Raw genomic sequence first — 18299 nt, 5'->3', positions numbered from 1 at the left:
CAGCCCACATGTGGTTTTGGAAGATGACGTTTCCATGAAGTACCAGAGTGGAATGGCATTTCACTGCCTTTCCCCAGAAGACACCTAGTTTGTGCTCCTCAAAATCACTCTGAGAACCCGATTAACCATAGAAGCAAATGTGAGCTTTGCTTCGAAACCACACTACTGGGCTAGACAAAAGCGCTAAAGGCAGCCACTGAACCCAGGGCACGTACGTCTCTTGCACATCTAGCTTTTTTGAGAGATGGATTACAGCTCCTTTATCTTCCACACCTGAAAGAAGAAAAGAGGGACCTAAAGTATATCTTACGTCTCGTGGCAAAGGATGTTGCCTTTTTTATGGGTAAGTCTTTCTACACTGACAGCCTATCGGTGTAGCGGTCCTGCGAAATGGCTTTTCTGTGGTCCGATACCTTTTTAATGTAGTGTGTAGAGGGGATGAATGAATTACTTCCCCTGCTCAAGAAGATGAACAGTATTGTTGTGTGCACGCAAGAGAGACAAGGGAGAGCTGCCATCTGCTGTTGGAAAGATTCTGGTTCATCTTTTAGCCCAGGCACAAACTGCTGCAGGTGACTCATTAAGGCCAGTGACTCCCATCCCACTGTTTTAGCACGCAGAGCAATATTTCACAGGGGGCACTGGGGAGAAGTAAAGTTTGTCCTGAAGTGCTGCTGTTCTTATTTCTAACTCAGGAAGAAGCCGAAGGGTTTTACTGACATTTTGAAACTTCCGTGCTGAGACATCAACAACAATACAAAGCTGGAACGTATGGCAAAAAACACCAGGAGGGAGTTTAATGGAATTATGAATGACATTTTTAAATTTAAGCCATAGCTAGTCAATTAAATCAATGTTTAGACCTGATATCTGCAATGTTTTTCAAAAAGCTGAGCACTCTCTATTACTATCGAAATGAAAGAACTGCTGATGTCCTACACTTCTAAAATCTGGAAACTTATGGTGAGAAAAAAATTTTTAGTGATCTATTGAAAAGGCAGTTCAGTTAATGAAAAGTCGCTTTGAGTCAACCAAAATTATTTATCAACTTCTGAAAACATGTTTATTCTTACTTTCTAAATGACATTTTAAGCCAGTTTAGCTAAATGTAACTTACTCTTTTTTACAAGAAAAGACATCCAAATATTTAATACGAATTAAAGAAAATATTTCAGTCATTTAAATAGCAATCTAATCTTCATGCTTCAATTAAAAAAAAAACCTACTGAAAATTCTGCATACAAAGATACTGCTTGTTTATATTTTTTTCCAAGAGAGAAAATGAATGAAGAAAAAAGCCATCCATACCACCCTAGTCATTTACAGGGGAACCACACAATTCAATACTTCAGGACCAGATCTTTCACGAACAAATAAAAATTCATATTACAGCAGTGTGGTACTGATTTGCTCTGAAAGTAAATACTTTTCAGTTATTTTGTTGATTTTTTCCATTGCAAATTGGTGTTTTTCCAAAGGCCAAAATGAAAAAAAGAATAATTCTAGAGTATGTGTACTAAACTCAAATAATCTTCCAATAGAATGGTGGCAGGAGCAGCAATAACAGCTGCAGATGAGAGTTCAGTCAATTCAGTTGTTTGTGTTTGTGAATTTTTGTAGATGCATACATTTAAGTGTCTAAATATAAGGTTATAGTCTCTGTTTGAAGGTTTTGGCATATTGACCCTGTAAATAAAGACTGGATCATTTTAAAAAAAAAAAAGTGATCGTTCAGAAAGAAATTATTGATTCAATGCAGGAATTATGGAGTAAATGCCAAGGCCTGGTATATGTCAGACAAAATCATAAGACTTATCCACCAAACAGATAACATGATTTTCATCCCCAATATCCTTCAGAGGGGAAACCTCTTAATCCAGCTGTGATAATGCTTTTAACTTAAACGAGTCAGTCTATGAGAGGGTCTAATTTAAAACAACGAATTAGGGATCTCATCAGCAGCTGTCACACTCTCACTCAGCTGGGCTGAGTCAAGAGACATGAATTCAGAGGAGGGCAGGTGAAATCCACTTTGCAGGGCAGCCGTACCTCACGCTGACTCCTGATTTGAAAACCTGCCCAAAACGCACCAGTGCAGATTTTTCTTGGGGTGATTCTGTGGGTTTTCAGCTGTGTTTGCCTGAGAGCTGAGCAGCAGTAGGTACATCCAGCAGATGGTGCAGCCGATTGCTTCCTCTGCAGGCACTCAGGGTTAGCAACTGGTTATAACCTTCCCTGGGTTATAAGATGTGCTGGAGAGAGAAATAAACACCACCATTATGTGACAAGTCCTGAATGAAGTTACTGCTGCTACTCTGGGAAGACGGCACTACAGTTTCTTCTGTTCCTACACTGAGGTTTCTAAGGTGTGGGGCAGCTTCTAATGCTCACTAGCTCTCCCACCGCTCCATACAACTGCAAAGACAGCTTGAACTTGGCAAGGCAGAGGCAAGTTTGCAAAACCCACACACCCCTTCCCCTCCGGATGCAAAGTGTGGTACAGAGAGGAGTGTCTCAGCCTTTGCGCAGTCTGTTTGTAGCCTTTTCCTTTAAGAAGACAAAGCTGTGCAAAACAATCCCGGTAGCTGAAAAAAGCTGAGCTCCCTTCAAAAGTGAAAAGAGACCTGGAACTGCAGAGGTCCCTGCAGCACAAACTTACTGCAGGACAGGATGATGATGCTATCCTAACAAATGTCAGACGCTTCGGGGCTGAATCATGGTCTCTCTGAGCTGGTCGGATATCCTCAGAGCTGCAGGCTGCCACGGGATGGCCACGAAAGGTAAGAAACTGCTCCAAAGCAGAAAGAAAACAAATTAAAAAATCTTTCAGAGACTTGCCAGTAAAGTTTCTTTGACTCTGCATCTGGGCATTGCTCCCAAATTTAGCCTCTCGCCCTCAGATAAAGCACTATAGCCTGGAATAAGAGTCAGATGCGTGGGAGGGGAGTGCACGTATCTGTGTCTGGGCTGGAAAACATATGTACTGTAATGCCTAGAAAATGCTTTTTACTTTGGGCCTTGCTCCAAGAAAACCTTTTTCCTTGCTTTTACAACTGTCCCCTGTTGCTTGGGACCGTCCAAATGTTAAACCCAACCCCGAGGACAGGGAGGCTGAGGAGTTTTCTTCACGCTCTTCCCTCTGCCACCCAGACATGGGAGCAGCCAGCCGTGGGCAGGCCGCCTCCAGCCCACACCTCTGCTCCTCAAGAGATGGGCGAGAAGAGATGGTCGCCCCAGCCTGCGGGGTGACCTGTCCACAGCGACCAGACCCACAGCGTCTGGCTTTATTCCATACAATGAGTCGATCAAGTCCCAGCCTCAGCCGAGGGGGGGGTCAACCAAATACCTCGGGGGGCAAAAGGAGGGAGCGAGGAAGAGAAGATCCTGAGAGACTGTTGCTGGCCTGTTCCAACCATTTTATCATGAGGTTATATTACTGGGTGGATTGATTGTCGCTTTTTTTAAGTCCGTATCCTGGAATTTTGTAATTATGTGAGGATTTTAGCTATTCTCAAATTAAAAGCAAACGCGGGCCACCACCATCAAACCGTACGTCCTTAGCCTGCCAGATCGCAGAAAGAAGCTGGAAAAATGTGAATACTTTTCTTTTTCACATCACAATTTTAAAATCTACCTCTTTCTGGAAAGCGGGAGTTGGCTTTCGGGTCTAAAGCGGTGGGGCGGTTTTAACCCAAGGGGGGTGAAGATGAAGGCAATCGCAACGACAGAGGCCCAGGGGCAAGGCTGGAGAACCGGGGAAGTACTTGTCAAAACAGAGAAAGGGGAGAGAACGGGGCGTTCCCCAGGGCCACAGCCAGACTTGGCTGCGAGAAGCCTGAAGAAGGGCTGAGGCTCCTCTGCCCCTTGCCGCTCCCCTGGGCGGGGCGGAGGCCTGACAGGAACAGGCCTGACAGGAGGAGCAGGCGGAGGCCGGGCAGGCCCGCGGGGGATCGCCTGGGCGCTGGGGAGCCTCTCCCGCCCGCCGCGGGAAGCAGCGCCCCGGCTGAGGGGGGGTGGGGGCTCTGCTCTGCCGCACGGCGCGCGCCCCCACGCGGCCCCGCCCCCGGCCGGTAACGGCCCGCAGGCCCCGCCCCGCCCCGGCACACCTAGGCCCCACCCCCGGCCGGTAACGGCCCCCTGTCGGCCCCGCGGCCCCGCCCCGGCACACCTAGGCCCCGCCCCTGGCGACCTGCCGGCGCGGCGCGGCTCGGCTCGGCCCGGGGCGCTCGCCGGGCGGCGGCGGCGCGGCCCTGGATCGGCGGTAAGGCGGTTTGCTCACGGGTGGCGGGGCCCCGAGCTGCCCCAACGGCCGTAACGGCCAGCGCCGCTCAGGCCCCGCGCCCACCTTGGTGGCGTCTCTGCCCGGCCCCCCCCTGCCCCGCGGCAGAGGGAGCTGAGGCACGGCCGCGGCCCTCCGCTCCCCGGTGGCTGCGGAGCGAGGCGGCTCGCCCTGCCCGCCCGCCCGCCTGCCTCCTGCTCCCCGGGAGCGCGGCTCCCCCGCGCCGGGCAGGTGCCGGCGCCCAGCCCGGGGTGCCCGGTCACCGCCGGGGGCTCGGGCTGGCCGGGCCGGCGGTGGGAAATGCGGGCGGGGACGGGCTCTCGGCCGCCGCCCGCTGGGGCTTCCCCTGCCCTGCTCCGCCCGGGGGAGAGGGGGGTCCCGGGGGAGGCCCCGGCGGCGGGCGGCTCCGCCGTGCCCCTGTGTCCTGGCTGGCCCCTCCGAGCCCCGTGGCGGCGGGGCCGCCCGCCGGAGCCCAGCGCTGCGGGGCAGCGAGGGTCTAGCCGCCCGCGGCTGTGGCTCGCCCCTCCGGTGGTCCTGTGCCACCTTCGAAGTGAACTTGGGGAAAAGAAAAACAAGATTTGTTCGGTCTGTTAAGGCCGGCGTCTAATAGCGGCCAGTCTTTCAGAAGTGGTTTTAGTGTAGCTCCTAACCCGCCCCTCAGAACAGCTTGTCAGCAGGAAAAATGCTTGAGGAGATGTGATTAATCTAAAATGATAAATGCAGTATTGCCTGTATAATTTACAGATACCAAACTGAGCTTATTAAATCTGTCTTAATTGCTTAAATAGTTGGAAGCACTATATTTTTCACAGGATTAAACAGCCAGTTCCCGTGTTGCTGCAAGTCACGTTCACCCCTTCAGTAATCTTTCCGACAGGGAAAGCCCATGCAAACAAAAAGAGCACTGTTTGAGTATGCACGAGATGGATGAAATAAATAGTAATAGAAAATATTTAATAAGTGTTGGATATTGTCTATAATTATTTCAGTTTGTCTCCTGTATGCTCAATCAGTACTCAATATCCAACAACTTCTGTTCAGTGCTTTCTGAATATTGTTCACTAATGTAATGGCTTTCTTGTGGTGTGGGCAGATAGTTAAGCGTCAATTTCAAACAATTTTGCCTACGGCGATTTTCAGTTGTATAATACTGGAATGTATTTATTTTAACCTGAGCATTCTTTCTCCTACCATATCAGCTATCTTTCTTTATTCCTACACCGCCCTTATCACAGAAGTATTTATTTATACTTCTTTCTTTGCAGGCTAATATCCTACACAGAAAGTGAGACTGAGTAACATGCACATGCTGATTACTGGAGGAGAGGCTGAAGGACATCCTGTTTTGATTAAGCAGTGTTATTATTCTTTGGGGTGAAATGAAGAATTTGATTCTGTTTTGGAAATATTCAGATTTCTAATGCAGCTGAACTTCAGTAGCCTTTTTGCAGTACAGATTTCAACAAACAAATTTTTCTTAAACAAAGATGCAGAACCTGTCAGTAATAGAAAATCTTACTAATACAGACACAGCACACCGGATGTCTCTAAAAGACCTGGCAGCTGAAGCAGGTGGTACGTCTCTTGTTGAAAGCGACTGTAACTCGAATGAAAAGGCAAATAATGAAGAAATTATTAATCTTAAAGTAATGCAGCAAAGCCTCCCTGGAGTAAATAGCAAAGGGAGAAGTTGTGAGGGGTTTTCTGAGGGCAGTTATAGTACCTCAGAACCGAGCGGTTCCTGGGGTGATTTTGAAGGCTTCAAGGACTCCTTAGACAAATCAGAGAGATTCAGTCATAATCTTGAAGTTTTGGTGAAGTCAACAAAAACTTCTAGAGGTGGTACGGACTTAAGCAGAGGACATTGCAGAGCTTCTGCTGGCCACTTACGTTCTGAGCCATCTCTACACAGTGGGATACAGGAGGCTTGGAGCTCTTTAAATGAGGTATGTGTTAATAGTAAACCAAAGACCAGAAATGTTTGTATTACTGCTTCCTACATCTCAAGGTTTGTATCTTAATGTCTTCTCTATAGAGGATAACGCTGTACAGGGAGAGAAACTGTCAAGTTACTATGCAGCTAACTCAAGTGGTACAAAAGTAACTTCTTTACAGTGTTTGACAAATACTTAAGCTATCCTGCTTGAGAGCTTTAAAGAATGTAATGCGCTACTTTGCTTCTAGACACTAGGAATAAGTAAGCATGTAGAAACGATGAACCTTACCCTGAAGCACATGCAATTTAAAAGCTAGACAAGAATGAGCATAGGAAACAAAATCGGGAAGGTGGGTAACAAAAACAGGGTGGACAAAAATTCTACGAACTGCCTGAAGGTTATTGAAGTAAACCAACATAAAATTGAGTTAGAAATTGGCAAAACCAATAACTTTTGTTATTTAATATGCTGCCTGAATAATCCAACAGTCTCTGGAATTTTTTTTGAGGTGGAAGTTAATCACACAAAAAAATGAATAGAAATAATTAAATATTCATTTTCTGGCGTAGGATGTTACATTCCCTCATACAATGTTAGAACTAATAATCTGAATAAATAACACAATGTGTCCTTATCAGCACAAAAAAAAGGTTCAGGTTAAGGGTTATACCTTATTGCAATTAATGTGTTTCCATGTTTACCAAACATGCATCACCAAAGCGAAGCAAAGTAACAAAAGGAAAATAAGAATGTACAAATTAAAAAACCAGAACGCCCTCATTCTTGCTACTTTTATCCTAAATTAAAACATTTGAAAAAAGAGACCAATCAACTAAGACTTCCACGGAGTTAATCAGTAGCAGTAATAGGTTACTGCTTGTAGTCTGTTGGTTGAGTTCCCGTGCGTTGGAAACTGGGGGTTTTCTGGAGACAGGTTTTCTTGCCCTTGCCTGGGAACTTTACCTATTGAATAGGTGTTACTAGGGAAAGCACAAAGATACATGTGGGGTAAGCTGTCCAGCACTGATGGAGTGGAGATCACAAGATACCTGGTTATTGGTATGCATAAATAGAGAATTTAAATTGCTCCTAATGCTGGAAATAGGGGACAAGAAGTCTTATGCTGAAAAAAAAGAGAGTATGTAATGACTGGAGCTGAAATAGAATATAGCAGATTGTTTGGTTTCTTTCCAAAGGCAGTAGATCTTAATCTTACTGAAGCCTTTGCTTTATTTTTGCATTTATTAAAGGCAGAAGGAAATGTCCAGTACGAACTAAGTTAACCATGCCTAGAGTTTCAAGTTGTCTTTTCTTGTCTCAGGGTAGAGAAACAGCTGCAGAGCTGTTTGAGATTTCTTTGGGTGTAGAACATACATGTAGCCTGTCCTTCATCCCCGTGCATTTTGTATTGTTTGTTTGAGATCATAAACTCTTCAGGCTGGAGCTCTGTCTTCTGTATAGTCAATAGAAAAAAGTCCAGGTAGGTTGGAAGGGACCTCTAGAGATCATCTGAGGTCAGAGGTCTGACCTTCAATATCTAATGCTTCAGTTAATTAAACGATGTCAGTCTGGAGCAGAGTCATGTATTTTAAGATGAAAGCAATCATTAATTTCCTTGCACTAGCTGGATACTTTGCCTGCATGATTGAATAACTTCAAGGATTTTTCATGTGTTCTTTAAATACCGGCCATTGTGAGAGGGACTAGTGCACTTGCTTAAGCACTAGAGTATTCTGATATAATCGGATATAGAGGATTTGTTCAAAAAGCACGGATGTGAAATTTGTGCATTTATATTTTTATAATCAGTACAAAGCTACAACATAAATGAAAATATACTCAGCTGAAAAATATACTCAAAATAGAAACACCCGCTGAAGTAGACAGTAATAAAGATAATACAAAAAAATCTTGAATTTTTTCTGTATGTTGGGCTTTTCATGTGGCTTGGCTAAACTGTAAGCCAGCGACTTGTATGCGTGTTGGAGTAACATGACAGGCTCTAAGAAGATGTTACAAACAAGGCAGGCCTCTGCTTCCCTTGATTCACACTTCTGTGGCTGTAATTTCCCCCCCACCCCAAAGCCAAGAGCCAGCTGCCTGACTTCTCCTTAGCTCCTGTCCCATTTAGGGCTTGGTACCGACTTGGAGGGTTTTTTCCCTTGGCCGTGACTGTCCATGTATGCATTAGCACATGTGCTTTCACAGAATGGTGCTTCTCAAACATTTTTCTCCTCCATATAGTATCCCTGTTGTAAGTTAAGTCTACTGAAATAATTTACAAATCGATTTGAAGTATTATGACACTTTGGGCGAGATTCAAAGGATTTTACCCAGGACTGTCTAAATGTCCCAGCAGTCGCCCTTCAGGACAGGCAGTTTAGCAAGGCCTTAGCAAGGAGGGAGCAGCATGGGGCACAAATTCTATTTCTAGAAGGATGCTCAGAAGTACAGAAGCCTTCTGCCAGCTTTGTTGATTTTCCCCACTCACCCATTAGATTAAATCCGTACTCTCTCAATATTCACTGCATTCGTCTGAGTTCAGTATAGTGAAACTGTGGAAATATCTCAATTTATTTCAGCTGTTTGAATTACAATTGAATGAAACTGTCAAAATATGGAGTATCCATACTTATGTTTTTCAGATTAAATTGTTGATTGCTAGGCAAAGAAAACAAACTGACTGGTTTCATTCTCTAGTTTCCACACAACATTGCTGCTCCTGGATTGCAGACCCTCTGCAGGGTGTTGAAGTCAATTAATTGGTTTGATTTAGAAAATTGCAGTAATTCCTTCTTGGAAGGAATAGAAGGACAAAGCTTCTGGACCAGATGGCATGATAACATCCCTTTAGGATAGGATGTAAATTATGCACATTTTTCCTTGTATGTGTATTTCTTAGTCTTCAGATAACCCTGTTACTTCCAGTAGGCCTGTTTGGATCACTTGTGGCTATGTTCAGTCCTCCAAACCTCCTCCTCATCACTGCTGGAGGAGGAATAAGTATGTAAATCTGATTTTTAACATAGGCTGGAAAAAGTTTGGTGCAAATGCAAGGATATAGAGACATGCTGACCCTAGCTTTTTTGCAGACTTACACAGTGCAAGTATTTATTGGTAACTATAGCATTTAGTAGTTACATTACATTTGGCTGAATTAGGTGTGTTCGAATACTAAGTAAGCAAAACAAGCTTTTGAATTGATATATACATCAGTTTTGACCTGGGCTGAATGAGCTGAACAGAAGGAGTCTTGAGTGCTAGTAGGCAAACCAGTCTATAACGTAGCAACTGGGAAGTTAGAGACTAAGGTTCATCAGAAACTCTTGGACTCTTGCTTCTCCTCCTCTAATTCTAGATAGATACCCAAAACACTGAACTATGGGGTCAGCGCCTCTGTGCCATTAATACTAATACAAATTTTAAAAACAGTCAATAATACAATCTCTGGAAACATTTGGTCTTTGGACTAGGTCCTTCATGAACTGTGGGGCTGGCCTGTATAACATATGTAATAAAACTCTGTTTTTTCTAGGCAAACCACAGCTATGAGGATATATTTAAATTGGGCTTTCCAGAGATCTTTGTATCACAGTCCAGAGAGAGCATAAGAAGCTTAGATCAAGTACTTGATACAAATAATGAAGATGTTGGGATTCCTGAACTTATGAAGAATCAACTTTGGTAATGACTTTAGATCAACAGTTTTTTAAAAAAAAAAAAAAGTAGTACCTCAGCAGTTATACTGTTTACTTCTTAATTTAAAAATCAGTGGCACTTGCAGGTGAACCTAAAAATCTTTTTAATCATTATGTTCTTTCAGCATATAGGTCTTACCTATTTTGTATTGTATTGTTAAAGGAAACAGATTGTGTTTTAGCCATTGAAAAACAAGGAAGGGAATATATAAAAACTACAAATTCCTGCTTGGGGTTTTTCCTGCTGTTGGTGTGCTGCCTTATGACTAAGCCTCTGGAATGCCAGAACACCCAACAGGCAGCCTGTTCTTCCTGTTCGCTTGTCCTTTCTTTACAACACATCCAACTTATTTCTCCGTCATCTGAGGCAGGAGGAGGATTGCTGCTGCTTCTACTGACAACCCACTCGTTTTTTTTTTTCCCCTCTCCAGTTTCCCCAGGTGGTAACTTCTCACGTTTAACCAGATGTGCTTCAGAATCTGTGGTGCATCTGGCTGCTTTCCTGGGGTTATGTTAATAGCAATTAGTATCATTAACTTAGCTCTCTCTTAAGGCAGCTGGAACGCTTTTAGATTTGTTACATGTTTTTGAAGATCAGCAGCTTCTGAGCAGTAGTTATTGAACATTGTTGTAGTTATTTTTGCATACATCTGAGGCTTTGTATCTAGAAAGCTGGGTCAGACCATACTTTGGAAATGTCGTAAGAATGACAAGAAATGTAATTAAAACATTTAACATGGGCATTCTTTCGGCAAGTTCCTTGCATATGCGTTATATTTTAATCAGCCTCAAACTTGTGGAGAATTATGATATATATGTAAAAGGGACTGCCATATTATAGCAGAGTACCAACTACAGACAAAAAAGCCCTGAAACACTGTGGTGAATAACTAAGATCAGTGATAATTGCATCCTGTACTAAGCGAAAAGCAGATGGATTTATGCAGGATGAATGCAATGTAAGAACCCAAAGTACTATGTAGAGAGAACTCTAATTCTCCCTGTTCCCGCAGTGTGTGTCGTTGGCTTGTTTTGTAGTACCTACGTGCCCAGACCAGATGCAGGTCACCTACCTGAGCAGCAGGCTGCTGCAGTGGAGAAGCATGACCGATAGGAAGGAGAAAGGTTTGAGAGACAGAAAATGAAAAGTGCAGAATTAATAGGGCTGAACTCTACCCACATTTCACAGAAGCAATTGAATAATGCGAGCTGTTGGCATATAACAATCTCTGAAGTATGCTTCTGATGCACTTCTTATCTGAGAAGCCCAAACATACAGTTATGTTGACTTACTGTTTCCGTTAATTGTCATGCAAGCTTATTAGTACATTGGGTTGATAGTTTGAACAAATGAGAAATAGTTTTAAGATAGTTGCTTTTTAGATCAAGGTGGGCTCGCACATGGCTATATGTAGTGAAAATAACTAAGTTATATACAAGTACTGGAAATTTTGTACACCTTATAACCTCAGATTGTGTTTTCTTTCCTAGCATTGATTCTGGAAACATATGGAGAACACTAAGAGACTTTGATAATACCCCCAGCTTAAGACATCCCTGGAGTAAATCTCATTGCCAAGAAAACCTCTTGAGTGTTCTTGGAATAGATGCAAATCAAAAGGTAATTGAACAACGGTTTGCTGGTATGCCAGTATAAACACTTGGTTATGAATCTGATTTTCTGTAAGCTATACATGCAGATGCATGAGGAACTAGATCTGGGTGAGTCATAAGTTTTTTTACAGAGAGCCTTTTAAAATTACAGTCTAGTGTTTTCTCATCATTATGTGTAACTAACTATGAAATTATGCAGGATTGAATTTTGATTGTCTTTACATGGAAGTCTCCATTGTGTAGCGCCCTGTTGTATTAGGTGCTACATTCAGCTTTAGTATGGATGTAGAATTAGCTTTCAGATGTGTGTGCGGTAAGATGGCTTTCTTTTTTGCTCAGAGTGTAAGAAAATTGTTAGCCTCTAATATCTTTCCATTAAGTGAAAATCGGATTTGAATCAGAGGGGCTGTTAAAGTAATTACTGGATGTTTTTACTGTATACGACCTGAAAGTGTGTTCCACTTCCCTCTTCCTCAGATTATTCTATCTGTTTTTACAAGGCTTGAAGGAGAGTATGTTTCAAATTGAATGGAGAACAAACCAACAGTATTGAAAGATCTCAAAAAGAAATGTCTCTGTTTAATCTCTTGTTTTGAGAAGATAAAGGTATCAGAGATGGTTTAGTATTCAACCTGGTTATTTAGTTGGGATGAATTAGTCACATGTGGTTTTCAGAAGTAATTGTTTCAATTGATAATTTGATTGCTGAAGCATGGGGGGGAGTTACTGCATTCAGTTTTAATTTTATGGACATATTTGACCTTTCATGCAAGTTATATACAAACAGAACGACAGTGCTGAAGGTATAGGACCTATTCTGCACTTGAAAGTCACTTTTATAGAACTGTCACTTAACAGGAGAGAATGAGAGACATTTCTCCAACATAGTTAAACTCCCCTTCTGTTCCTTTCTTGCCCATAGATACACCGGCATTAAATCAATGCCCAGGCAGCTTAAACTTATGTCATTATTACTTTTCTGTTACTGGAAAATTGCATTGCTTTTAACAGTACTGATGAAGATGTATTTCTAAGCTATTTTCTGGTGTAGGTTAAGACTAATTTTAATTGGAAATGGCTTTTTTATTAATTTAATTCACAATTAGATTAATGTGTGTAGAACTTGTTTTGGCATAAAATTGTTTTAATGCAAGGGGGGCACACGATAATTCAAAATACAGCTTCAGAAAGTAAAATTTAGTGGTTATTATTATTTGAGGGAAACTTCTCTTTAGGTTATATGCTTTGAGATCGGATAGAAATTTGTAAAGAAAATGTAAATTGTGTTTTATTAGGACTTTTCGGAGAGCCAGGATGACATTTTTGAGGACTCAAATGTTAAAGATAATGAGGACTGCAGATTTGATGGATTCAGTATTAATGACTGCAAAGCACTGATCCAGACCAAGGTAAGAATTGCTCTGAAAGTAAGCGCTTCAGCGAACCACAGAGTGTATTTTACCTTTTCCTCTGTGCTGTAGCCGGCTGTTCTAGCATATGTCCTAATGTAATTGTTTGGTCCTGATATAATTGTTTGGATGTGGAGTTGTATTTTGCTCTTTGAAACCTGTCTGGCAGCTTTAGAAAAGGTACAATATAATGTACCAAACGCAAAACAACATAATATGGGGGATACTGAAATGTACGGTTATTCATTACATAAGCTGGACTTTAGGCCAAATTACTCATTGGTTAAGAGAGAGCAGCGATATATGAAATGTAGTCAGGATGCTCTGATGGCAAAGGAAGATCAGCGTGTCTGTAGAAGGATCAACACGTCAATCACTGAGAACGATGATTGTAACTCACTCCTAAAATATACGGCAAAGGAGACATTAGAAGCAAAGCTGGTAGAGAAAAAATTGCATTCAAGCTTGCATTTCAGATATTCAGAATGATTCAATTTGGTCTGTTCACTTGAGACAACAGGAGCTACTTAAGGAGGAAGGCAGAATTGATGTTATAATTACAGGGATTTGAGAACGTTACTGTTTTTAAGTTGTGTTACAAAACAGAGAAATGAAATTGAAACACTTTGTTGTTAGTGCATTTATGTCATTGGTCAAACAGGCCTTAATAAGCTGTTTCTTTCTTGCTAAAGCAATGCAAGTTGGAAGGAAAATTCTGTCATTCCCCATTGCTTTAAAAAAAAATCAGTCGCATTTTGTTTTTAACAATGTATTTTGGATGAATATTCTTAACCCGAGGTCCCTTCCTCAGTGGAGAATAAACTTGAGCAACTGTTGTTGCTGTGGAGATGCAGTTTGAGCACACTTCCATTGCTCTGTTTTATTCTATTTACTGCTTTGGACAGTGAAGATGTATAACCATTCTGGGAGCCTTGTACATAAGAGATGTTAGGCTGGAGAATTCAGAAGGAAAACCAAGAGAGACTGTCCAGCTCATTCCTTCATAATTCAGTTCTGCTTTCTTCAGTGAGTACCCGAGGGCGAGATCACAGTAGCTGACGCATACTTGGAAATGTGTAAAATACAGAGACAGGGTTTAGGCAAAGGAGAAGTGATTCGAGGTAGATGAAGAAGGAGTAAAAGTAAAAAGAATCGTGATACAATGTTAAGGTAAATGGACAGTATTTTTCTGGAGTAGCCTCTGAAGGGAAAGAACAAGCCCTGCAGCTTGGTGCCTCAAAGTAAAGCTCATTAGGAAATGTATGTTGCCATTTCTAATTTCTAAGCAAGTTAAATCATATAGTGGGATGTTTTCCATTTATCTTTCTAGTTATGTCATTTTTTTTCTTATGCTAATTTTATTTTTAGGAAACCTGTGTAAAAATTAGATTGAAAAATGCTAAGTGATTAACTTACTGTAGGATGGAAAAAAATTAACTTAGTTTTTCTTTTTCACTCAGCTTTCTGTACCACCGGATTCCAGACACGGTGATCTTTTCACCTGTAACCTCTTTTTGAAAACCACATCGTCAAATGGAAACACACAATATATAACAATCCCAAGGAAGAAGCACATTTTCGCTACACATAACCTAAAAATGAAATTTTTCAGTAGTGATGTTTGTTGAACCAAATGCACTTTTTAATCTTTTTTTTTTTCCTTTTGAACTGAATGCAGTTTACCTGCACTTTGTTACTGGCTTGGTACTATAGAGTACATACGTTCTTTAGGAAAGTGACATATTACTGTGTATGAAGTACCTAAAGCCACGTTATTAGAAGATATTTATCCTAATTAGCTGTGAAGTCAAAGGTGTAATTTTGTCCTGCTAAGTTCTGCTGCGGAGTCATGTCTGTTACAGTAAATCCAGCTGCAGTCACACTTTAAAGATACTCTGGTGGACTGCTCTCCTGAACTACTGACCTTTCAGGCCTTAATGCCTCTTCGATCAAAAACCTTGTTTCCCTGCCAAAATCTCTCCGCACCTCAGGTGTGTGGTAAAGTGTGCCTTGTCACCATCTCTCCTCCTACTTGGTCCAGTTTGGATCAGCTGGGATCTGTTACTTTGCCACTGCTGAACAAAACGAGAGGAGCCTTCTACATCTGGTGGCTTTCACGGGGGTTCAGGAAAATAAAACTGTTTTAACTTCTGTCTGATAAAGCCCACTGTGGTAATATGGGTAGAGTCAGGGAAACGTTTTGTTCCGGCATTGGTTTCTAACTGAAATAAAACACCTTTCTGAAGCTGATTGTAACAGGACTTCTTGGATTCATTCAGCTACCAAACACTTACACCACGCACAACCATGCTTGTTAAAAGCTTAACTGCGCTGTAGATCAGGGCTTGCACTGCACAATGCTGTAAATTGCTGCTCTTTTAAAATTTTACAGCAACTATCAACTATGTTGCCCATCTTCCTGCACGCCCGAGTGCCAGAGGGGATGCACTTCACTATCATTCACATAATCCATGCTTCTTCCTTGCCAACTGCAACAGCTTTATTTATTCACTGGTAATAACTTTTAAGCAAGATACTAATCTATTTACTGCTTTGGCCGTTCTGAATATGAGAATTTTATATGGCTTTTTATTTTAAAGAGTTGCTAAGCACCGCAACTGACATTTTATGTGTTAAAAGCAGGGAACAAACTTGGATATTCCCAAAGTTAGTTAGTTAATTATTTAATTATGTGCCTATTTTGTTAGAATTAAGCATACTATAAAGCACTGGCAGACTCCAACCCTTAATCTGCTAAACTGTTCAGCAGCGAAATTACAATTGCTATAATAACTTACAACTTTAGTAATGTTTGTGATACCTCAGTGCTATTAGCATGGGATGATCTGTGTATTGGTTACTCCGTAAATGGTAACAGGCCATTGGGAAAAGTGCTATTTGAAAGCGGCTCAGCAGCTTCCCGGGCCCTTCCCGGGAGGAGTTCTGCAGCGCCAGATGGAAAACGCCATGTGGATGCAGGAGTAGGGTTAACTTTTTCACTTAATGCTGGATTTGAATTCATTTTCAATTTCCCTTGTATTCTTTCAGAGCACTAAAACATGTATTGAAGAGGTTGTAGCCATAAACTCACAAAATAGTAAATTGCCAATAAATGAGGAATGGATAGCTGAGGTTGGTAATAAACATTATTGAGATAAATTATATGAATAAAATCCCATTTTTATGCTTTCAGATGAGCAGGCCCCTGCAGAGGGGCTTGAGGGGGCAATCTGTAGCATGCCTGACGCCGGCTGATGGACCAGACCCCAGAGGCCCACTTTTTTCTGGGCTTTCAAGTTTGCCTTTCCTTTGGCTAACGTCAGATGAACGTACCGAAGAACGTTTTGCACTGTTACCCCGGGAAAAGTGTGAATACGTAATCGTGCCCTCACAGCAGCAGGTTTTACAGCCCTGTCCAAAGTACAGATTGGGGAAAAAGTGTCAGCCCTTTACGGTTCGGTGGGGAAAAAACTACTGGGGTTCCAAAGGCGATGGGCTCCACATTTCAGGTTTTTCCTTCTTGGACAGATGCTTTGGGCCACCTGAGCCCTCACTGCCTGCAAACACTGGCTGCACAGGAGAGTGGAGAGACCCTTGACTCCCGTCTTCAGTCTGAGATGAACAAGTTCATCTCTTCCAACAAAAAGACTAGCAGATTGGAAATTACAAAGCAATTCAATTCAGCTTCAAGGTTGTGGAGTCCTGGCAGCCCTCCAGCCCTTATCAGAATTTGGACACAATCTGTGTATTTGGGGGTATTCGCAAAGAGAAAATCGCACTCCGTTTCTCTTAACTGACAAGAGAGAATGCTCAGGGAGACAAACCAAATTTTAGCCGACCGTTTTCAGGCATATTGCATAGTATAAAGCAGCCTTGCCCTCTCTTGTTATCCTGGGAAACGAGGGGTGCCAGAAACCCCAGGGGTGCGTTTTGCACAAATGCTGGCTATTCATTTCCTTTGGTCATTTCCTCGTTCCTGCCCTCCCCGGCACCCAGCCAAGCGTGCCAAGCCCCGCTGCGCACCCGCGCTCCGGCTGCGCGGCTGCACCGAGCAGCAGCAGGTGTTTATTCTGTGAAAATGTTGCAGGGAGCAAATAAAACTTTGTATCTTAGTACGTTTTAAGCTACAAATTTCATCATTTCTCATCTTAGTTGTGAGCTCTCAGCTGTGAAATACTGAGTTTTGATGAACTAAACATGTTACTGTACTCTGTGTTTGCGGAAAGCAAATACCGTAGACTTTTGACATTTGCTTAGGATTTTGAAAAGGTGAAAACCAAAGCAAGGTAAGAGTTTTAGACAGCAGAGCTAGACAGAAATGCCTTTTTCTTCAACTGAGATTAGAGAAAAAATATACCCATAGAACAAAATTTTAAAAAGTTCAAATCAGCAACGTAATTACGGAAATGTTTCCTTTGTAGAAGGAACACTGTGAACAGCTTTGCAAAAAAAAAAAACAACTACATTGTGAAAGACTGAAAATATTTCGATGCATATTCTGTTCAAAGGTATAACGTAAGTAAAATTTTAGGGAACTTACTTCAACAAACAAGAAACTGAGCAGAATAGGAAGGCGAAGTTTGGGGAAGTTTTGTTTTAGAAACAGCATATTGCTAGTATTTGTAGACTTATTTTTAGAAGTCCAAATAATATGTAGAGTTTGATTACCAACAAAAAAATAGCATTCCAGACCCTAGGATGGTTTCTAAGTATACCATAAGCCCACCATTGGTTAGACATATGCAGGAGACTTGGAGTAAAAAACAAACAAAAATCTTGTAAAAACTTAAAAGTTCTTTTCAAAGTGCCACAGCCATTACAGGATTTAAAAGCACTCTGATCTTTTTTAATAGTGAAGATCAGTTTTACTTCCTGGAGTACTCCTACTCCAATTAAGATGGCAGAGGGAATTTGGCTAAAAACAAGCTGCATTCAAATTAATTGTTAAACCCCAAACTTCTCTGTGGATCCAAGTTTAACTTGCCAGATCCACTCTGGATGATTCAAAGAAAACAAAAACCACCCAGCCAGCAGATGCAACAGGCTTGCTTCAGTCACATCTAACAGCAGTTCCCCATTTATCCCACTGAAATACGGACGAGAACCTCAGGCATTGCCATCCCACAGCACAGCCGGGGTGCCAGAGCACAGCCCCGCTAGCTTAGCGCTCTGCTGGGATAAATGGGTCCTAATGAGGGAAAAATGCATGGAATGAAGTTGCAACATTTTTTTTTTCTTTTTCAATCAAGGCAAGATGCCTGTGAATGCTGGGCAAATACTTAAATGCCAAAAATCTCCCGGCTTCCCTGAACATCGGCTTTAATAATACATACTTTTATAGACACACTTCTGCATCTTAATA

The 18299-nt window shown here is 42.1% G+C and overlaps 1 protein-coding gene across 2 annotated transcripts; it reads left to right on the top strand.

Moving 5' to 3' along the window:
- The first annotated feature begins 2483 nt into the window (after positions 1 to 2483).
- Positions 2484 to 16175, top strand: CLBA1 (clathrin binding box of aftiphilin containing 1). 2 transcript variants are annotated; one of them, XM_075150933.1, is made up of 6 exons: positions 2484 to 2780; positions 5545 to 6225; positions 9752 to 9900; positions 11406 to 11535; positions 12824 to 12937; positions 14398 to 16175. In XM_075150933.1, exons 2-6 carry the CDS (start codon positions 5767 to 5769, stop codon positions 14563 to 14565), a joined length of 1020 nt encoding a protein of 339 aa, XP_075007034.1. In that variant the 5' UTR covers positions 2484 to 2780; positions 5545 to 5766; the 3' UTR covers positions 14566 to 16175. The 2 variants fall into 2 exon arrangements, with proteins under 2 accessions (XP_075007034.1, XP_075007035.1); XM_075150934.1 differs by lacking the exon at positions 2484 to 2780 and adding an exon at positions 4162 to 4261.
- The last annotated feature ends 2124 nt before the right edge of the window (positions 16176 to 18299 follow it).

Source organism: Calonectris borealis, chromosome 5 (genome assembly GCF_964195595.1).
Source record: "Calonectris borealis chromosome 5, bCalBor7.hap1.2, whole genome shotgun sequence".
Lineage (NCBI taxonomy): Eukaryota > Metazoa > Chordata > Aves > Procellariiformes > Procellariidae > Calonectris > Calonectris borealis.
This window is presented reverse-complemented; position numbering and strand designations above follow the sequence as displayed.

Coding starts and splice junctions, on each gene's coding strand:
- CLBA1 (XM_075150933.1), top strand. CDS start 5,767: ATGCAGAACCTGTCAGTAATAGAAAATCTTACTAATACAGACACAGCA. Junction 9,901..11,405: donor CTTATGAAGAATCAACTTTG/GTAATGACTTTA, acceptor TTTCTTTCCTAG/CATTGATTCTGGAAACATAT. Junction 12,938..14,397: donor AAGCACTGATCCAGACCAAG/GTAAGAATTGCT, acceptor TTTTTCACTCAG/CTTTCTGTACCACCGGATTC.